This window comes from Choloepus didactylus, chromosome 19, assembly GCF_015220235.1.
Source record: "Choloepus didactylus isolate mChoDid1 chromosome 19, mChoDid1.pri, whole genome shotgun sequence".
NCBI classification, from domain to species: domain Eukaryota; kingdom Metazoa; phylum Chordata; class Mammalia; order Pilosa; family Megalonychidae; genus Choloepus; species Choloepus didactylus.
Genome location: NC_051325.1, coordinates 15,803,165 through 15,819,345, shown reverse-complemented (window position 1 = coordinate 15,819,345; position 16,181 = coordinate 15,803,165). Strand labels below are relative to the sequence as shown.

Sequence of the window (16,181 nt, the reverse complement as noted above, 5' to 3'; positions counted from 1 at the left end):
AGCGCGACTTGCAGCGGCCTCGAGCTCCTTTCCTACGGCTTCACCTTAGGCGTCCGAGTACATGCCTTCACAGAGGTTGGAACGTGCTGAAAGATGGTGTCTCAATTTTCAGCTCTTTCTGAAAACGTCTGGAACCACGCTCATTAGTCCGACAGACGTTAATATTCTGAAAAAACAAGATGTAGCAGCGCCGGCGAGTGAGGCGGAGCAGGCATGGCTTGGTCGCCTCGAGCCGACAGATAAGGAAAGACCGGCTGCGACAACAGGAGGAAGGCTTCTCATCTCCGACCGGGTACTGTTTTGAAAGGGTTCCCGGGGTTTCCCGGCTCCTTATTCCGCGACTCCGTGCGTCTTTTTGCCGCAGGGGCCGGGAACTGCTCCCTGATGGCTGAGGTGAAGGTGAAAGTGCAGCCGCCCGACACGGATCCGGTAGAAATAGAAAACAGGTAAACCAGTGAGGCTCGGTTCCCGGCTCAGGGTACCCCGCAGGTGGCCTTTCATGTAGTCAGCGGACTTTCTCCGCGGACCAGTCGGGTCTCCGAGGCCCTCAGTGGGAGGCGGGAGCAGGTCTGTGAGCGCGCAGGAAGGGGGTTGTGGGATTCTGGACCCACTTCCCATTACCAGAGTTCAAAATGACTTTGACAGTTTGCAACTTTGCCCTGGTGTTGTTGTGGAAGTTATGGTAATGCGCTTCTTTCTTACGCGAAGGTGACCAGTACCCAGAATGGAGACCTTGGCGTCTTCGTAGTACGTTGATACATTCTGTAATCCAGGCTCCCTTTGTCACGAACGGAGCTCCCAGAACAGAACGTTTGGTTGGAGTTAGGGATGCAGGGATGCAGTTTGTGATCACGAAGCAATATGAAGCCAGATGGCTTCAGTGCGATATTGAACTCAAGATTTTAGAGCATCTAAAGCTCCTCCTAATTTTGTATTCTCTACCTGTGCGCTGCTGTGTATAGATTTTCTCACAGTTAAAAGACCCCCACTTTCTCAATTTGTTTTACATAATATGGATATGATGATCCTATGACAAAGTGAAGATTTAGACTTTTTTATTGGAGAGACAATTCCAAAGTCAGGCTCCAGTGATAGCGAATTGTCTTAACAAATTTTGCCTCCTTCACAGAGTCTTGGCTATCCACTGCACTGTATTTTTTTTATTATTCTTGTTCTCTTTTTTTCTTAAACGTTTTATTTTGAAATAATTTCAAACTGATAAGGATCTTAACTTTGTCATACCTATTCCATCTGAAAAAATTGAAGCTTCAGCCTTAAAATTTTTTCTGTGTTTTCATTTAACTTTTGTTCTAATTTAAAGTTGAAATTAGTGAGGGCAAAAAATACCCCCCTTAAACAACAACAATAATAAGTAATGTGCATTTAGAAACGATGTTCCTTAATTTTTTACATGCTTTGATTCAGAATCATAGAAACACAGCTTATCTGTTAAATGTGAATAAGACACAATTTCAAACTGTTCTGTTTGGATTTCCCCCCACTACTTGTTGAAACAGATAAACATATATTAATATCATCAATGCATTTGTTTCTAGGATTATAGAATTATGTCACCAATTCCCTCATGGAATCACAGACCAAGTAATTCAGAATGAAATGCCTCATATAGAAGCCCAGCAACGGGCAATGGCTATTAATAGACTCTTGTCCATGGTAAGGAGAATCCAACTCATTCATGTACTCTTTTATATGTTATGGTTGTCATTATTTCCTATGATGTAGCCGTAAAACCAGAAAGTGTGTTAACTTGTGACTGATAAAAAAGGTCGTACTAAACAGGAGACACCTCTCACACTAAGAAACAGCTAACACCACCCAAAGTGAGGAAAGAAGTTGTAAATATGTGTCATTTTACCAAAGGAATAAAATAAATGGTATTTTGTTTTAACTGTTCTATTTATTAACTTAATTGTCATTAAGATAATAAGGGCACATGAATGTAGTCTGTGCTTACCTTCTGATTGCTTCCCTACTGTTAGTGTTGGTTATTATTTCCCAATTACCTCTCACCCCCCAATTTCTCTGTGAGTCATCAGAGCCAAGTCATTAGGGTATCAGCCTCCCCAGTCTCAAACTGGGCATTTCAAGAGGGAGAAATTAGTTGAATATCAGCAGTGCTGTTCCTTTAGGAGGAAGTGCAGGCTCTTCCAGTGACATGGCAGTGGAGTGTTTTAGGGAAGCCCTTCCCTGCTGTCCAAAAACACCCCCACCTTGGGATACGCTGTGCTCTAAATCTGTTTCTCCTTTCTCATTATCAAAACTCCCATTTCTTTGTGTTTTTTTTTTATTTTTTGTTTTTTATATAGTTAATAGTTAATTTTTAAAAAAAAAGTTAATTAAAAAAAAATGAAAAAAATATGCAGAGCCCCCCTGAGGAACTGGTGGAGAAGGCAGGGGTGTTGGGCTTCCCCACCTCGATGGTTGCTGATGTGTTCACAGACATAGGGGACTGGTGGTTTGATGGGCTGAGCCCTCTACCACGGGACTTGCCCTTGGGAAGACTTGCTGCAAAGGAGAGGTTCGGCCTGCCTATAATTATGCCCAAGAGTCTCCTCCTGAATGCCTCTTTGTTGCTCAGATGTGGCACTCTCTCTCTAGCTAAGCGTACTTGGCAGGTGAAATCACTGCCCTCCCCCCTATGTGGGATCTGACACCCAGGGGAGTAAATCTCCCTGGCAACGTGAAATATGACTCCCAGGGAGGAATCTAAACCCGGCATCGTGGGATGGAGAACATCTTCTTGACCAAAAGGGGGATGTGAAAGGAAATGAAATAAGCTTCAGTGGCAGAGAGATTCCAAAAGGAGCCGAGAGGTCACTCTGATGGGCACTCTTAAGCGCAATATTGACAACTCTTTTTAGGTTCTAATGAATTGGAATAGCTAGCAGTAAATACTTGCAACTATCAAACTACAACCCAGAACCCTTGAATCTTGAAGACGATTGTATAAAAATGTAGCTTATGAGGGGTGACAGTGTGATTGGGAAAGCCATATGGACCACACTCCCCTTTGTCCAGTGTATGGATGAATGACTAGAAAAATGGGGGCAAAAAAAAAAAAGGCACCCAGTGTTCTTTTTTACTTTAATTGTTCTTTTTCACTTTAATTTTTATTCGTATTATTTGTGTGTGTGGTAATGAAAATGTTCAAAAATTAATTTTGGTGATGAATGCACGACTAGATAATGGTACTGTGAACAACTGAATATACACTTTGTATGACTGCATAGTATATGAATATATCTCAATAAAATTGAAAAAAAGAAAACCTCCCATTTCTTGAGAGCATTTCAGTTAGGTTTTAGGAGCAATTAAGTAAAAGAGTTCTACACTAACGCCTCATTTGAATGACTGATTTGCTTTTTAAATCTATCAGCTTTGTTGGATTTCTAAGGACCCTTGATATGATTGGCAGACGGGGTAGCCTTCTGTTGAATCACTCCCTTCAACCTTCTAGCTCAGAGATTGGCAAACTTTTTCTGTAAAGTGCAATGCAGTAAATATTTTAGGCTTTGTGAGCCATATAGTTGCAACTACTCGATAGATTTAGGAAGAAAACAGCCATGGGCAATATATAAACAAATAGGCGTGGCTGTGTTCCAATAAAACATTATTTACAAAATCATGCACGTGGGCTAGATTGCTAATCTCTGTTCTAGCCCAAGGGAAGAGTAGTGTTGGTGATTTCTAGTCAATTTTCCATGAAGGTCTTCAGCTCCAGGGAGGATAGAAAAAGGGATTCTGGGAGGTGGTGGTAGTGGGAAATATTCCTTTTGGTCCTCTGACCACCCGCTCAGCCGTCTCCTTTCCTTTCTGACTGAATATTATCCTCAGCACTTCACGCTCACCTCCTCTGCCACCCTCCACCCCCTGCCAGTCCTATTAGCCATAAACTGTAGGCAGTGGTAGAGCCATTGTAGGATTTTAAGCAAGGGAGAGGTTACTGATAAGTCACCAAGGGTTGCTGGTTTTAGCTCTTAAACTATTCTCAAATTTGTCCCCCCATTTCCATTCCTTTGAGCTCTATGAGTTCAGGCTCTTGTCTCTTACATAGACTATTGCAGTAGCATCCTAACTGGCTTCCCTGCTCTGTTTGCCACAGAGCAGCCAGCTTAATCATTCTTCATTGAAGGTCTAAGTCATTCTCCTATCTAAAGTCCTTCAGTCCATGCTACAGATTCAAGTTCTTATTTTACCACACTGAGCCACTACCTTTCTTGCCAGCCTCCTCTCTCTGCCACTCTGCCTCAAATGTTAGGTTTCAAAAAGAATAGATGCTCTTTGGTCCCTACCACACCATGCTGTTTCATGCCTCAAGGTCTTTGCTCGTGCCATCCTTCCTTCCTTAGAAGGCCATTCTCCCTTTCTTCAAGGCTCCCTGTTACCCAACAGGACTCAGGTCTGCCTTTGTCTTCAGGAAGCCTCCCAGAACCCCCAGGTTGGGTTAAAGCCTCTTCTTCAAAGCCCACCTCACCCTCTGCTTACCTCTGTCTTAATACCAATCAGATGGTATTGAGGTTAACTATGTGTTTCTCCTTTAGAATTCATGCTTCCCCTAAATAGCGATCATAACACCTGGCCCAGTACTGGTGTTTAGTAAATGTTCATAGGCTGAATAGGTGACTGAATGGAGCCTCTGAATAGAGATTGGGTATGATTTTGAGTGGGGATGGGGGAGGAAGGAAGGGTGTCACTGTTCATTGATATGTAAACCCATTTCTAAGCCATGGGTCTGCCCCGTCTTAACACAGGAATGGGCCCCCTGTCAGCCATGGCGTCCCAGAATCTCCAGAAGCATTTCAGAACATGCTTTATTTTACCTTTGATTTGTTATATAAATACCATACCAGTACAGGCCTTTTATCCATCGTTTGCCCTTTCTACCTAATTTTCATGTAAAACAAAAAATTATACATATTGTTAAATGTTTCTATAAACTTTGTAAATTATATTTAATCATCATGCTACAGAATATTTATGCATGTGTAGCTTTATTTGAACTTTCTGTTTATATGAATTATATTTTTATTATATTTATTTATAATAAATGTTTATATATTGGATTTGGATTTATTTGAATTTGTATATGGATTTTTGTTTATTCCAGAGTTGCTTATTTAAAATTCTTTATGCATTGCTCACATAACCAATCCTGGATCTAGCATATAGGAAATTGTTAGGTATTAATATTTTGAAAAATGATAAGATCAAGAGCTAAGTTGTGAAAAATACATTGCATTGATATATAGGCAAAAACTTAGGTCTCAAGTGAGAAACTGACAGATAACTATGGGAGGGAGAATATTTTAACCTGTGTAATAAAAATATTAAATTATGCATTAGTATTTGTCATTGGGTTTGCTATATCTCCAAAATAATTGACTGCTATTTTTTAATAAACAACTTTAGGGTCAATTGGATCTCTTAAGGAGCAATACGGGTCTTCTGTATAGAATTAAGGACTCGCAGAATGCTGGGTAAGTGCCTACATTTTTATGTTTAAGAAAAATTTTAATTACAAAGGTAATATATGTGTTCGTAAAAAAGCCACTACAGAACTGTATACCGTAAACTTGGCCTGTATTTCATCCTCACATCCTGTTATTAGTCTCATTTCTCAGAGATAACCGCTCTTAATAATTTGGTATGTATTCTTTCTTCGAGATATATATAAATAACTATAGATTATTATATATTTATATACTATCTATATATAATCTTTTTTCTTCTTCTTCTTTTTTATTTTTAACAAAAATGGGATCATACTGTCCATACTGTTTCACAACTGTTTTTCATTTACTGTATCTTGGACATCTTTTCATGTTGGTACTTACAGATTTGTCTCATTTTTAAGGTAAGCTCTTGTTTCGCTAAGTCGGTCCATTTGATGACCTTGTTTGCTGATCATTTAAGTAGTCATGTAGATGATTAGATTATCCTCTTCCTCTTTGCCTTTTTAATTCTATTTTATTCCCCTGCAGTAAAATGAAGGGATCAGATAACCAAGAAAAACTAGTATATCAAATCATAGAAGATGCAGGAAATAAAGGTAAGTAAGTTAAGGAAGAAGTGAAAAAACAGTGTCTTTGGGACCAGATAGGGACTGAAATCCTGGCTTTCTGAGGTAGTGTGTGGAGTGTGCTGCCACTTGTGTAAAAAGGGAAAGAAAAGAATAAAACATGCGTATGCTTGAAGGGCGCCCAAGAACGATGCCATTGTTACCTCTAGGGAGGCAGGAACTAGATGGTTATGACAAGGGATGGAAAGAGACTTCTGAATTCTGAACCACAAGAATGTATTTCCTATTCAAAATAAATTAAAACTTAAGTTTCTGTTTTGTTTTTAATCCTTGCTTTCTATCTATATAACTTTGGAGAAAATACTAAACATTGTGAGCCTTAATTTCTTTATCTTATCTGTAAATCTCTCACATTTCTACAAGGAGTAAATGTAATACAGATAAAATGCTTGCTGCCATGTGGTAGTGTCTGATGTATGTCCCTCAACAACTGCTTACTTCCTCTAGTATGCCCCTTGAAGAAGTATATCTAAATTGCTGTGATTCCTCTTTAGGATCTATTTGAGTCATGATGTCACCTGAAATTGTATCTTTAATTTTATTTGTATTAGTTAGAAAGTTAAACTAACAGCTTAAAAACAAACATGAAAAAGCCATTCTCAATAAAATTCTTCCTCTATTTTATCCATGATTATACTGATACATATATATGTTAAAGTTCACAATAAAAAAAAAGGTAAAGGTACAAAAAAACTTCCTATCTCAATATGCCTCTACATTGTGAAAATAAGATTAAGCAAAATATTTTTCCATAAAATTCCCTTTAAATATAAAACACTTATTTCTTCCGTTGAAAGCGAAACCATAGCTTACCATGCAGGGCTTTTAAGTGGCTGTAAGAACCACAGTTTTTATTTTCCTACCTCACAAATATGATGTATAAATAATGGATATGCATGCATGCATGCAGGTGCTTACCTAGAGTTTTTTTTTTTTTTTTTTTTTTGCTCCTAGTTGAGGATGTCAGCTGACTGTAACCCAAATTTGAGTTTGTTTTCAGAGTCTAAAGTGAAAATATCAGAAAACAGAGATTGGGAAGAAGGAGGGAAAAGAATAACAATATAAATTAATTCTATAGCCTTCAAGATTTTTCTTCCATTATGAAATGACCTTTTCAGACATTTTTTTAAAAGAAGCCATGGGAGGATTCCAAGAAATTTCCAGTTAGAAAATAGAACATATAACTTCTTTTATTGTTTTGAATGTTTCTGTTATGTTATCTGAGGTTCTTGCCTTGAAGTCATTTGATTTCTCTTAGAGTGTAGGTAAATAAAACTTTTTGCTTAAAGTGTTTACTATGGGTTTTATTGCACTAGTTTTAGAATGAGATTTAAGCAATGGGAATATAAACAAAAAGCTTCAGTGTTCAACTTATTTTGCTTTATTTTCTTGTAGGAATATGGAGCAGAGATATCCGATACAAAAGTAACTTGCCACTAACAGAAATCAACAAAATTCTAAAAAATTTGGAAAGTAAAAAGCTTATCAAAGCTGTTAAGTCTGTGGCGGTGAGTAGTTTTCTCTTTTCTTCCCCAAATATTCACCATACCTATGTTGCTCCAAGTGAATTTGAAGTTTTTATTGTTCTTTAAGCTATGCTGTGATAAAAAAACAAGTAGTCAAAAAAGAGTTTTGAAAATTTCCTTCATGTTGGGCTGGTTTTGAGATGCTGCTTAGATTTGTCACTGCCTATTTAACTCTTGGTGTCTTACCCACTCAATCATCTAAAACTGCTTTACTCCTCAGTGAAGAATTTGGGAGGTCATGAACTTTCCTGAATTTTGTGGTGTGAAAAAAAATTTGTTCTGGTATATTAGCTTTCTCATTCAGTAAATCTTTACCATACATTTGCTACATGCCAGGCCCTACCCTGGATACTTGGGATAAATCAGTGAACAAGGCAGAGGAAGATCCCTTCCTGGTGGAGGGTCCATCCCAATACATTGGTGTTTCCCCTTGTCATGCCACCCCCACCTGTCACATCCCTTGGGTGCGCTGTGCTCCAGAATAAGCTCTATCAGCAACTTCTGCTGCTGACCTCACTGATTCAGGGTTAGGAACCGAGAGTCCACAATACTCAAGTTTGCTTGAATGTGATGGTTGTCAGTGATTTTATTTATTAAATGCTTTTCCTATTGTACCACTTACCTAATTTAGAATATTATTTCCCTTCCACATTTTTAAAATGGAAAAATTTCAAACATTTACAAAAAATAGAGAAAATGATAATAATGAGCCCCCAGGTACCCATCAACCTAGCTTCATTTTGCCAATCTTCCTTATACATCCATTTTTTTTCTTTTAAAGGATAATTTAATTAAAATGTGTATTTAAAAAAACAATGAGCATTATATGAAAGTACAAAACAAAAATTATAAAAATCACTCAAGAGAGCAGCCCAAAATGGCCGACTTTGAGGATCGGGTGTCGGATGAGGAGAAGGTACGCATAGCTGCTAAATTCATCACTCATGCACCCCCAGGGGAATTTAATGAAGTGTTTAATGATGTTCGGCTACTACTTAATAATGACAATCTTCTCAGGGAAGGGGCAGCACATGCATTTGCCCAATATAACATGGATCAGTTCACACCTGTGAAGATAGAAGGATATGACGATCAGGTCTTAATTACAGAACATGGTGACCTGGGTAATAGCAGATTTTTAGATCCAAGAAACAAAGTTTCCTTTAAGTTTGATCACTTACGGAAAGAAGCAAGTGACCCCCAACCAGAGGAAGTAGATGGAGGTCTGAAGTCTTGGAGAGAATCCTGTGACAGTGCGTTAAGGGCCTATGTGAAAGATCATTATTCCAATGGCTTCTGTACTGTTTATGCTAAAACTATAGATGGGCAACAGACGATTATTGCATGTATTGAAAGCCACCAGTTTCAGCCTAAAAACTTCTGGAATGGCCGTTGGAGATCAGAGTGGAAGTTCACCATCACACCACCTACAGCCCAGGTGGTTGGAGTGCTTAAGATTCAGGTTCACTATTATGAAGATGGCAATGTTCAATTGGTTAGTCATAAAGATGTACAGGATTCAATATCTGTTTCGAATGAAGTCCAAACTGCCAAGGAGTTTATTAAAATCATAGAGCATGCAGAAAATGAGTATCAGACAGCAATTAGTGAGAACTATCAAACAATGTCAGACACCACATTCAAGGCATTGCGCCGGCAGCTTCCAGTTACCCGCACCAAAATCGACTGGAACAAGATACTCAGCTACAAGATTGGCAAAGAAATGCAGAATGCTTAAAAGGCTGAATGTAGGATTCTTCAGTACATGGGGGATAGAGGATTCATTCAACGTGTGGTCATATGATAAACAGGTGGTTTATAAATGAGAGTGATATTTTGCTAGGGCTTTCAAAGTTAACTGGTTTTCTAGCCTCATGGGATACTGTTGAACCTCTAGGATTGTCTTGATTCTTTTGTGTTTTTGCTTTGTAATTTTTTGTTCCGCTGCATCTACTTTTTTTTTTTTTTTAATTTTGCCACGTTTAATGTTGGGGAGAGAGCTCTATCCAGGAGTCATTTGACTGTTTAGAAAATTTTCCTAGCCATGAAGCCCTGTTGCCAATATAGACAGGTAATATGTTCAATATTTTTTATCCCATCTTCAAAGCATTTCTGGTACTTCATAGGCTTTTACTGATCTACCAACAGCCCAAGAGGCTGTCCTACACTATAGCTAAATGGAAGACACATTCATCCTTCTCCCTCCAACTGCTTTGATCATCACTTAGGGCATCTCATAATGGTGGTTTTCAAAATTTGGGGTTAGGGCTTTCAGGTTCTTTTTGTGGGGCAAAGGAAGTTTTCTGGAAATTCCATTATAGCCAGCTTCTCTGGGGAAGTTGTTTTTAAATCCAAAGACTTGAACCACATTCCCTGCACATGAACGTGTTTGCTTTTTTTCCTTCCCTCATTGTCTGTTTTCCATTTAGTACCATTATAAATATATACATCTGCATTTTTAGAAGAGAGTTTTACCCATTTATTATTTTTTTTTTAATATTCAAGAACTGCTGACATACTGTGGATGTAGTAGAGTAAATCTAAAACTTGAAAAATGCAGATGTTGAAGAAATAATAGGTATCTTGTGCTTTAATACTTTGTGGCAGGATTGTACTATAAGCAAATGAATTAACTATGTAAATCACAAATAAAAAGTAAAAATGAACCAAAGTAAGAAGGATAGCTTCCAGTCAGTATCTTTCTATTGTAACCTGTTATTTAAGGGAATACTAGTGATTTGTTCTATATAGGATGTAAAACTTTTTCCAAATTACTCTTCTTCAGTTCTGCCTGCCAAGAACGCAAACCTAACTGTGATATAGCAAGCCTTCCCAGGTATATTGGCAGGTATGTGTGTTTAATCTCAGAGTACACAGGTGACATAGATATGATATGACAACTGGTAATGATGGATTCATTTACATTGTTTACACTTCTATGACCAGGCCTTAAAGGAAGGTCAGTTTTTTAAAAACCAAGTAGTGTCTTCCTACCTATCTCCAAATAAAATTCAAAAAAGAAAAAAAAAAAAAAAAAAAAAAAAAATCACTCAAAAGTCCAGAAATAAATACTATCTGTGAACTTCTTTAATTTCAACTATATCTCCTAAGTATACAGACATAGATATGCAAAAGTGCTATGCTAATATGCTAATACAGCAAATTAATCTTAATTGGAGTTAACAAAGGGAAAAAGTGAAGCTGAAGAAATGCTTCACCTGAACAAGAGATTCTAGTTAGTTCTAAAGGATGCCTCCTAATTTCAAAATGGCTTTCTCCAAAATGTCTCTACGTTTGTCCTCTTTTAGCTTCTCCAGAGCAATCTCTGGGCTAGCATCTCCAAAGCGTCAGCAAAAGTCTGCTTTCCACAGCCATCCCCAAAATGTCTCTCTCAGCTGTGATGGCTCTTTTAAAGAACTCCAGTGAACTAATCAAGGCCCATGCTGAATTTGTGGGGCCGCACCTCCATGGAAATAATCTAATCAGAAATATAACCTACAGTTGGGTGAGTTACATCTCCATGGAAACAATCAAGAGGTTACACCCTAATCAGAAAGATTAATAAATCTGCCCCCACAAGATTGCATTGAAGAATATGGCTTTTGGGGGAACATAATATAAACAAACTGATACAAATATGTATGGTAAAGGTAATCATTTGGGAAATTATAAATGCCAGTATTATTGTACTGTATAACTACACTTATTACTTCCTACAGGTGCTAAAATACAAATGCATAAAAAAGTAATGATAAATCTATGTTTTTGGACATATAGCCTACAAAGATACAACTGGTAACAAGTACAAAAAAAATGGTGGGGACAGAGGGGTATAGGAAAAGTATATGTGCATGCTATTGAAGTTAACTTGGTATCAAATAAAGTATGATTGTTACATAAGGTTAAATTTTAATCCCTTAGTAACCACAAGGGAAACAAAAGAAAGATATATCCAGGTAGAAGTGAGAAGGCACCCAATATGGTAAAAAACAAAAAAGCAAATAAATGTAAAAGTAGGCATTAACGGAAGCGAGGGACAAAAAAAGGCATACGACTTACAGAGGCTAAATAGAAAAATGGCAGAGGAAAGTCCTGTGTTATAAGTAGTGACTTTAAATGTTAATAGATTAACCTCTCCAGTCAAAAAGCAGAGATTGGCGGAATGGATTAAAAAAGCATGGCTGAACTATGTGCTGTCTTCAAGAGACTCACTTTAAATTTAAAGATACAAGTAGGTTGAGGGTGAAAGGATGGAAAAATATACCATGCAAGTAGTAACCAAAAGAGAGCTGGGGTGCTATACTAATATCAGATAAAATATACTTTAAGTAAAAAACAGTTACGAGGGACAAAGATGGTCATTATATACTGATAAAAGGGACAGTTCAACAAGGAGATGTAACAGTTATAAGTAATATATAATATAAATTCAAGGATATAAGCAAGATGAATGTGAAGGGATGGAAAAAAATATATACTGTGCAAGTAGTAACCAAAAGAGAGCAGAGGTAGCTATACTAAGATAAGTCAAAAACTGTTGTGAGGAACAACTAATAAAGGACTGAATTCAACAATAAGACATAACAATTATAAATATATATGCATCTAACAGCAGAGCCTATATATGGAGCAAATATTGACAGATTTCAAGGGAGGAATATGTAGTTCTACATTAATAGTAGGCAACTTTAGTATACCACTTTCAATAATGGGTAGAACATCTAGACAGAAGATTGATAAAGAAATAGAAGAGCTGTAAGATACTCTAAACTAACTAGACCTAACAGACATATATAGAAAATCTTACCCAACAGCTGCAGAATACATGGATCATTCTCCAGGATAGATCAGATGTTGTATCACAAACAAGTCTCAATAAATTAAAAAAAATATATTGAAATCATACAGTGTATCTTCTCTAACCACAATGGAATAAAACTAAAAATCAATAACAGTGGGAGAAAGGGAAAAGTAACAAAAACATGGAAAGTAAACAATGTAATCTTAACCAGTGGGTCAAAGAATAAATCACAAGGGAAATTAGGAAATATTGTGAGGCAAATGAAAAAGAAAATACACTACAAACAAAAAATTATGGGATGCAGCAAAGACAGTGCTGAAAGGGAAATTTATAGCTCTGAATGCTTACATTAAAAAAGAAGATATCAAATCAGAGTCCTAAGCTGAAAACTGTGGGATCTAGAAAAGAAGAGCAAACTAAACCCAAAGTGAGAAAAAGAAAGGGAATAATAAAAATTAGAGCAGAGAAAAATATAATAGAGAATTGGAAAAAAAAAAGAATTTGCGTGAAGAAAATGCAAGTCAAAACCACAATAAAACCAAAAGTTTGTTCTTTTAGAAATCAATAAAATTGACAAACCTTTAGCTGGACTGACAAAAAAAAGAGGACACAATTAACTAAAATCAGAAATAAATAGGGGGTCATTAGTACCAACCTCACAGAACCAGATGGCTTCACAGGGGAATTTTATCAGACATTCCAAGAAGAGTTACCATCAGTTCTGTCAAAACTCTCTAAGAGAGAGAAGATGGTGGCATAGAGAGGACTGGAATTTAGTCGGTCCCCTGGAACAACTAGTAAATAATCTGGAATAACTGCTGGGGGACAACTGTGACTGTCCACCCATGGTACACCAACCTGGATTGGGAGGAATGCCTGTGATCGCAGCATAGAATCTGTAAGTAAAACTGTGGAACCGCACGGAGAGCCCCCTTCCCCCATGGCAGGCTAAGCTGCAAAACCTTGCTGGGGTGGAAACTAGCAGCACTCTCCAAGCGAGCGAATGTAGCTCAGTCCACCTGCAGCTGGGGTTTTACTTAACAAATGTGGACTGCTCAGTGCAAGTTACAAACCCCCCAAAATCAGAAGCTTTTAGTGACAACAGTCTTTAAAGAACCAGAAGACTCATCTGTACTGGGAGGGGGAGCCCAGAAGACCAGGTGTTACCTCTCGTCGAGGAGTGAAACTGGGGGGCTGTGTACTGGCTCCAAAAGGGGGCTTTCTGACCCTTTTTTCTCTCAGTCTCAGGGGCTCAGAAAACAGAGCCACTGCCATTTTCGGTTCACAGCGCTCTGACCCAGACAGGTGGAGATAACAGAGACAGACTATTCAAATGCAGATGATAAATCCATAGGGGTTGTATCTTCTGTAAGAGTAAGGAGGTAGGACCCCTTCAGAACCAGACCCCAGAGCCTGGGGGAAAACAGCCAAAACAGAAACTAAGGAGGCCACACCACCTTACACCAGTCAGGAGCTACAGGCTGACAGGTGCCACCTGCTGGGCAGGTTAGGAAAAGCACAGCGACTGGAAACCTCACAGGAAAGTCTGTCATTCCTCTATGATACACCCTGAATATAACCCCATTCTGAGACCTGAACCCATTCTGGTTTGGGAAAATCTGACTCAGGTAACCAAGATGCCTAGGCAACAGAAAACTACAATCTATACTAGGAAAAACAAAGATATGGCCCAGTCAAAGGAACAAACTTACACCTCAATCAAAATACAGTTGAAGCTCAGCAGATATGAATGTCAGTATTAGTGCATACAGCCACTGTCAAAAAAAAAAAAAAAAAAAAGCTGAAAAAGAGCCCAGACTTCAATTAGTGATATGAATGAAGCAGGTCTGGTTAAGACCAGGGCAAGCCAAGCCAAAGGGTAAAGGTTGAAACTGATTGTGTTTTAAAACTTCAACTTCCTTGTGAGACCAAGGGAAGAGATATCTATTTGGTACAGGATCTAAATTTTCTAAACGGTACAACTCTACAGTCGATTTGTTCAAACACCACAATTGCATGGAACTTTGAATAGGAAGTGAGATACAGTAGGTTAGTATAGGCTGGAGTGAAATAGTGACACATCCCAGAGTAATTTGGGCAGATAATAAAAAATATATTTACAGCCTCCCCCTCCCCAGCCCCAAGGATCTGGGGGAAGGTGTGGATGTGTTGGACATCCTCACCTGGACTGGTGTTGATTTTGTCACAAACATTGGGACTGGCGGTTTGATGTGCTGAGCTATCGATCATGGGACTTGCCCTTATGAAGCTCGTTACCGCAAAGGAGAGTCTAAACTTGCATGTAGTTGTGCCTAAGAGTCTCCCCCTGAGTACCTCTTTGTTGCTCAGATGTGGCCCTCTCTCTCTCTGAGCCATCTCGACAGGTGAACTCGCTGCCCTCCCCCCTACATGGGACTCGACTCCCAGGGTTGTAAATCTCCCTGGCAATGCAGAATATGACTCTCGGGAATGAATGTGGACCCGGCATCGTGGGACTGAGAGTATCTTCTTGACCAAAAGGGGGATGCAAAATGAGACAAAATAGTTTCAGTGGCTGACAGATTTCAAATGGAGTCAAGAGGTCACTCTGGTGGACATTCTTATGCACTATATAGATAACACCTCTTAGGTTTTAATGTATTGGAATAGCTAGAAGTAAATACCTGAAACTACCAAACTCTAACCCAGCAGTCTGGACTCCTGAAGACAATTATATAATAATGTAGATTACAAGGGGTGACACTGTGATTGTGAAGACCTTGTGGATCACACCCCCTTTATCTAGTGTATGGATGAGTAGAAAAATGGGGATAAAAACTAAAGGACAAATGGGGTGGGATGGGGGGATGATTTGGGTGTTCTTTTTTCACTTTTATTTTTTATTCTTGTTCTGGTTCTTTCTGATGTAAGGAAAATGTTCAGAGATAGATTGTGGTGATGAACGCATAACTATGTTATCATACTGTGGACAGTGGATTGTATACCGTGGATGATTGTATGGTGTGCGAATGTATTTCAATAAAACTGAATTTAATAAAAAAAAAAAAAAAGAGTTGAAATACTGTTTCACTTTAATGAAACAATCTACTAAAGATTTTCAAACAGATACGCTAAATCGAATGAAAAACCAAATCAACAAGTTCAGGGAAGATATAATGAAAGAGACAAAGGCTATAAAAAAGACACTGGGCAAACCTAAGGTAAAAATCGAAAGTTTGAAAAAACAACTGGCAGAATCTATGGAAATGAATGGCACAACACAAGAGATGAAAAACACCGTGGAGACATACAACAGCAGATCTCAAGAGGCAGAAGAAAACACTCAGGAATTGGAGAACAAGACACCTGAAATCCTACACACAAAAGAACAGATAGGGAAAAGAATGGAAAAATATAAGCAACGTCTCAGGGAATTGAATGACAACATGAAACGTATGAATGTATGTGTCATGGGTGTCCCAGAAGGAGAAGAAAAGGGAAAAGGGGCAGAAGAAATAATCAATGAAAATTTCCCATCTCTTATGAAAGACATAAAATTATGGATCCAAGAAGCGCAGCATACCCCAAACAGGATATGACTAGACCTATGCGAAGACGCTTAATAATCAGATTATCAAACGTCAAAGACAAAGAGAGAATCCTGAAAACACCAAGAGAAAAGGGATCCATCAAATACAAAGGAAGCTTGATGAGACTGTGTGTGGATTTCTCATTAGAAACCATGGAGGCAAGAAGGAAGTGGTGTGATATATTT

The 16,181-nt window shown here is 38.3% G+C and overlaps 2 protein-coding genes across 3 annotated transcripts in view; both read left to right on the top strand.

Annotated features, from left to right (window-relative positions):
* Positions 1-49: 49 nt before the first annotated feature.
* The window catches only part of POLR3F (RNA polymerase III subunit F), a 27,526-nt gene continuing 11,394 nt past the window's right edge, over positions 50-16,181 (top strand). The window contains exons 1-5 of one of the 2 annotated variants that reach the window (XM_037811227.1): positions 50-446; positions 1,557-1,674; positions 5,431-5,498; positions 6,003-6,070; positions 7,496-7,608. In XM_037811227.1, the coding sequence (XP_037667155.1) occupies positions 385-446; positions 1,557-1,674; positions 5,431-5,498; positions 6,003-6,070; positions 7,496-7,608 (429 nt within the window). In that variant the 5' untranslated portion in view covers positions 50-384. The remainder of the gene's footprint in view (positions 447-1,556; positions 1,675-5,430; positions 5,499-6,002; positions 6,071-7,495; positions 7,609-16,181) is intronic. The other variant, XM_037811226.1, reaches the window with a different exon arrangement.
* Positions 8,479-10,645, top strand: LOC119515359 (F-actin-capping protein subunit alpha-1). The gene has a single exon (XM_037811228.1). The coding sequence runs from the start codon at positions 8,504-8,506 to the stop codon at positions 9,362-9,364; it is 861 nt and encodes a 286-aa protein (XP_037667156.1). The 5' UTR covers positions 8,479-8,503; the 3' UTR covers positions 9,365-10,645.